We start from the raw sequence: 5,724 nt of genomic DNA, 5'->3' as shown, positions 1-5,724 counted from the left end.
CAGCCCCAAATTAGACTCATTAACTGCTCCCATGGGTCCAGGATCTCCACTGCCATCACCCCAGCTGAGGAACCCGTGGCAAGCTGGGGTGTTCACACTGCAAGGAGCCCCATTTTGCAGCTACGGAGACCCATCCCTGTCCCTTGGCTCATTCCCAGGGTGCTTTTCCCACCATTCCAACTAAACCCCTTTGGCACACGACACGGGTGAGCATGGGGACACTCACCCCTAAGCTACCCCTCAGCTTTTCTTCCCAAACTAAAAACCAGTGGAGACAGAAAAAAACTGTTTTTATCCATTACTGCAACATCAGCTCGGTTCCCAGCAGCAGTGGCTTCCGATGGGCACCCTCACCTGCCTCCCACTGCACCAGGACAGCCCCGTGTCACCCCATCCACGGGTGCCACAGGGTAACCTTCCCTTGGGAAGCCTGGGGACATCAAGCTGGGAGGAGAGTGGGATGTTCCCAGGGGTTCGTGATCCCGTTGGACTGGCTGTTGCTTTCTGGCTGCCCTGTGTACTGCTTCTCCCTGTGGAAATGCCCACAGACAAAGGGTGCTTTGTGGGTGCCAGCTGCACCCCGAGCTCACCTTGGCTGCTGCGGGGTTTGCAGGCTGAAGCCAGTGCACATCGGGGAATGTCTGCATCACCCTGTGCCCCAAGACCCCTCTTCCCACTTTCCTCCTCCTCCTCCCACCCCTGACCCAGCTTACCTGGATACTGCAGTACCCCAGGGGTGCCCTGATGCCACCGGGCAAGCACCTACACCATGCCTGGTCGAGCCCATGGCAGGAAGGCTGGAGCCCGACACAAGGCATGAAGAAGATGGTGCTACAGATGGAGGGGTTTTAACTTAGCCCCCAGCAGAGGAGCCAGGCCTGACCCTGATGGCAAGCAGGCCAGCACCTTCCCCAGGGAGCAGGATCTGGCCCAGCTGCACTGCAGCCATGGGGCTCCACAGCTGAGCCGGCCGGCCGCATCTGCTCCTGGGCCAAAGGGAAACCGCAGCATTAATCCAAGGGGAGGGAAAGGCATTTCTGCTCCCAACACGCCTTCCCCGAAGTGCTGCCACCCCCCCCATAGCCCCGGGGGGGTCCAGGCCAGGCAGGGGCGTGCAGTTCGGATGGCACCTGGGGAACTGCAAGGCTCAAAGCAGCCCTAATTAGAGCCATGGCAGCTGCAGCCCAGAACTCCCCCTTCCCGTGTGGGGGGAAAGCATCACCCCCCTTCCAGCCCGAAAGCAGCTCTTACCCAGCCTCAGGGTACTGGGCAGCCCCTTTTTGCAAGGCATAGAGTGGAAACCCTTGGAAAAAAAGCATCCTTTCCCCCCCTCCCCAAGGTGCCAGCTACACCTCCAGATGGTCCCCGGGGCTCAGCAGCGTCTTCACTCCTTCCATATCAGATAAGCGGGGCAGCACCCAAAATAACAGGCAGACACCTCGGCCGGGAGACAGCAGCCTAGGGTTAATTCCTCCCATACCTGAGCTGACATTTCAAAGCTATTAAACAACTAATGAGATTCCTACCATAACCCTAGAAGTTACAGTAAGAGAAAGGGGTTTGGGGGCTCCCACCCCCAGGGTGCTGCTCTCCCACCCATGGGGTGCACCCTGGTTACCTCTGCCCCCAGAGATGGGGAAAAACATTCTGAACGACCTGTTTTTATTACGTAAAAATGTAACTTTTATAAAAAGTTTATAAAGCAAGTACAAGGCATGTTCGCAGAAAATCACCTTCCTGCACAAAAGGTACAAAACGTTATACTCTAGTATAGAGCTCCACAATACATGAGGCCGCAGCCCCAGAGAGTTTGGTTCATACGCGAGGATGTGCCCCCCCTCCCCAAAACCCCCTGAATTCCACCCCCACCCCCCCCAAAACCTTCAAAAAAAAAAAAAAGGACTCGCTGCTATAATCCAAAAATATACAGACAACCGCCTCTTCACCAGTCTATCATTAAAAGTATCTCGTTGAGGTTCGGGTCCAAAGTCTTGCCAAGTCGGGATGCTGCGCTCCGGGGGGCTGCTGGCGGCGGAGGGATGGTGGGGGTCGGGACCAGCCGCCCCCCGCCGGCGGGGCCCGGGCCCGGGGGAGGCGATGCCGGGGGCGGTAGGTCGCAGACAGCCCGGCGCCACGGAGGAAGCTGCTATTTACCTCCGGCTGATAACGAACCAGGAACCGACACTCGCTGCCTGTTTGCTAATTGGCACCGGGAGAAGAGAGAAGAAAGGCGGGGGAGAAGGGGGGAAGGAGAAAAAAAGTTATAAATATTAAGTGTTGTGGTAACTCTGGGTTTGGTGGTCGGGAGGCGGGGGACCGCCATGCATCGGGGCGGGTATCGGTCCCCTGAGGATGATGCTGGGGGGGAATCGGGGGGGACACACACTCACCTGATGGAGCAGCCGTTAGTGACACAAACTTCTCTCGTCTTTGGAGCAGAGTTCAGACGCCAGCTCGGCCGCCTGCGGAAAGCAGGGACAGCGCTGAGGACCACCCCCTTGCCACGACACCCACCCCCACCACCCCCGGCATCCGGGGCCGCGCATCACCCCCAGCCCACCATACCCTCCTCACCCCACCATACACCACCACCACCCCCCCCTCCAACGCAGCGCAACTCTTACCTTAAGGGACAGCAGGGTGGCCTCGGAGGAGGGGTCGCGGCCCTTGGCCCCCTCCTCCAGCACGATCTGGAGGTCGAAGATGTAATCGATAACATGCTGCAGGATCTCCACTTGGCTCACCTTGGTGCCTTGCGGGATGCCCGGCACCAGCTCCCGCAATTTAGAGTAACAATCGTTCATATCGTAGAGCAAGTTCATGGGCTCCTCCAAGGCCGGGCTCTTGTTGTTGCTGCCGCGGGCGATGGCCAGGCTCTGCTCCGAGAGGCAGCACACGGCCTCGTAGCAGCTCCGCACCGACCGCACCGGGCTGATGGCTTTCATGGTGGGGGGCCGGGGGTCACAGCTCGGCTGGGGGATGCAGGAGGGGAGGGGAAAGGGGGGGATGCCTGGGCGCGTCGGTGCGTGTCGCGACGGCTGGGACCTCCGAGCACCTCGACCACCAAAGCTTGGACCAGCGACCCCCACCTCGGCAACCCCGCACTCACAAACCCTCGGGCTCCGCCGGTACACTGGGAAAACGGGAGCCCCGCGCCGCCTTTTATATAGGCAGCCGGCGGGGCCCCGCCCCATGCATGCAGATAAGCCTTGGATCCCGCCCTCTTTATGTAAATGAAGTGCTAAGCCCCACCCTTGCATCTAAATGAGGCCAGCCTCACCACCCCCCCTACCCCCCCCCCATTGACCCCCGGTGGCCCCACGGCGGGGGGGGGGGGGACACGGCCACGCAGGTCGCCCCCGCAGCCAGCCCCCCACCCCACCCCTTGGGGGATCCCCCTAAACCCCTTGGACACCCCAACCCCCCAAACTGCCCCCAGCCCCCGCACTGAATCCCCCCTATTTTCAGGCAGGACACGGGGGGGGGGGGGTTTCCCGGCCCCCCGTGTTTTTACCGGGCGCTCTCCTAAGGAAATTAGTGCCGCCCTGTTCCTCAATCCGCTTCTCATCTGACCCCCAGACTTTCTGGCGTCAGGAATTATCTTGTGACCAGCAGAAAAAAATTAATTGCGGTAAAACTGAGGTTACGATGGAGAAACCAGATTTAGGTCAGCGCCTGCGAGGGGCCGGCCTGCAGGCTGGGGGGGCGGGGGGGGGGGGGAGATTTATAGGCGAGGGGGTTTGTTTCAGTCGGAGTGATGAGGAGGGGGAAAGGCAGCCCCCCCCCCCATCGCTGCCGCTCGGTGCCCACGCGTGTCGCCGCGGCGGGTGGCGGTGCCACATGGAGGGGCGCGGGGGGGCCGCAGGGCCCAGGTTGGGAATCGTTAAGCCAAGGGGAGACACACACACCCCACCCCATTGGTTTCACAGGTTTTGGTCGGGGGGGGGGGGGGGAGCGCAGGAGAGGGGGGGGCACAGCCGAGAGGGTGGGGGGCACTGCGGCAGCCCGGGGGTCCCGATGCAGGGGGGTGCGGGGGGGGCCAGGGCACTGGCCGGAGTCCCGCCGTCCCCCCCGACAGCCACCAACCACGGACGGTGCCGCTGGGGTCCGACCCCCCGCAGCTCACCGGGTCTGGGGCCGCAGGCCGGGACAGTCGCCACCCCCCCCCCCCGGCCAGGGAGCCGCTCGGTGGCCCCCAGCCCCCCCCGGGCAGCATGGCGCTGTCCGAGGGGCTGCGGTATTTTTTGTGACCCGCCCCGAATTTCCTGGGAAATCGCCTCCGTGTGAAGGGTGGCAGCTTGGGGGGAGCCGTAATTACCCTCATTAACCTGCTCTGGGGCAAGCGGCAGCAACCGCGACCCCCCTAAAAAACGGGGGGGGGGGGGGGGGGGGGGGAGTAATATTCCTTTCTATTTAAAAAATGTAAAGTTTCAAGTTAAATAAAAATTAAATAAAAATGTGGTATGTAAAAATTAGAAAGTCTAGAAATCATAAATAAAACATTTAACAATTAAAACCCGAAGAGTTAACAAATAAAAATAAGGTTTGAAAATAAAAAATTAAACGTTAAAAAGTGAAAAGTTACAACTACAAAATGAAAAGTTAAAGAATGGAAAGTTAAAAAATAAAAGTAAAAAAGGAAAAGTGAAAAAATTCAAAAGTCACAAGTTAAAAACGTGAAAATAAGAGGTTAAAAACTTTAAAAATCAAACGTGAAAAGTTAGAAAATTAATAAGGTGAAAAGCTAAAAAATTAATAAGTCAAAAGTTAAAAACCTAAATGAAAAAAAGTTAAAAACTAAAAATAAAAGGTGAAAGGTTAAAATATTAATACGTTCAAAACTTAAAGTTAAAAATTAATAAGTAAAAAATGAAAAGTTAAAAACCTGAAAATAGGAAGTCAACAGTTAAAAGAATTAAAAAGTTAAAAAACGTTAAAAATGAAAAGTGAAAAATACAAAAAAATGACAAGTCAAAAAAAATTAAAAACGCAAAGCTAAAAAGGAAAAAAGAGGGGGGGGGGGGGGGGGGAAGAAGCCCCGAGAAACACAACCCAGCTCCGAGCTGCGCAGCCGGCCCGAGCGCTCCCCCCGGCCCGGGGACCCCCCGCCCGCCCCGACCCCGCTAATTCCCATGGCCGCCCCCCCCCGTTTCCCAGGGCGGGGGGGCCGCCGGGGGCAGCTTTTGTTTGCAGGGGGGTTTTGTTGGCGGCGGTTCCCACAGGCGCTGCCTGGGCGGCGGGACCCGCTGCCTTTGCCCAGCTGTGGCGCGGGCCCTCCAGCTGTGTTGATCTAACTCCCGGCCCCAGACAGCCTGGCGCCAGCCCTGCGCGCGTCATGCATGCACGGCGCGGCGTGGCCAAGGCAACCCCCCCCCACCTCCGGGGGGGCCGCGCTGATGTGGGGGACCCCGGGGGTGCCGGCAAGGTGGGAGCACGAGATGCCACCCCCCCACCCCCCCACCGCGCGCCCCCCGCCCCGCCGGCATCCCCCCCCTCCCCCCCCCCCCCCCCGCTGCTGGGTGGCCGCCCCCGGTGCCCCCATGCTTTTGGGGTGCCAGCGCTGGGTTTGGGGGGGTCCCCACGCTGCGGCTGGGGGGGGTGCGGGTTTGTTGGCGCGGAGGAGGGAAGAGGGGGGGCGGGGGGGTGGGGGAGCGAGCGAGATGATTTCATGGTGAAAAGGGCCCACACTGGGTGTTCTATTAAAAAATGAAAAGAGGAGGAGCA

The 5,724-nt window shown here is 59.0% G+C and overlaps 1 protein-coding gene across 1 annotated transcript; it reads right to left on the bottom strand.

The window, feature by feature from the left end:
• Positions 1-1,910: 1,910 nt before the first annotated feature.
• On the bottom strand, positions 1,911-3,152 carry ID3 (inhibitor of DNA binding 3, HLH protein). The gene is made up of 3 exons (XM_037381967.1): positions 2,625-3,152; positions 2,391-2,462; positions 1,911-2,199 (listed from the first exon to the last, which is right to left on the bottom strand). The coding sequence occupies exons 1-2, from the start codon at positions 2,943-2,945 to the stop codon at positions 2,406-2,408; spliced, it is 378 nt and encodes a 125-aa protein (XP_037237864.1). The 5' UTR covers positions 2,946-3,152; the 3' UTR covers positions 1,911-2,199; positions 2,391-2,405.
• Positions 3,153-5,724: the final 2,572 nt, after the last annotated feature.

This window comes from Falco rusticolus, chromosome 3 (assembly GCF_015220075.1).
Source record: "Falco rusticolus isolate bFalRus1 chromosome 3, bFalRus1.pri, whole genome shotgun sequence".
NCBI classification, from domain to species: Eukaryota; Metazoa; Chordata; class Aves; order Falconiformes; family Falconidae; genus Falco; species Falco rusticolus.
This window is presented reverse-complemented; position numbering and strand designations above follow the sequence as displayed.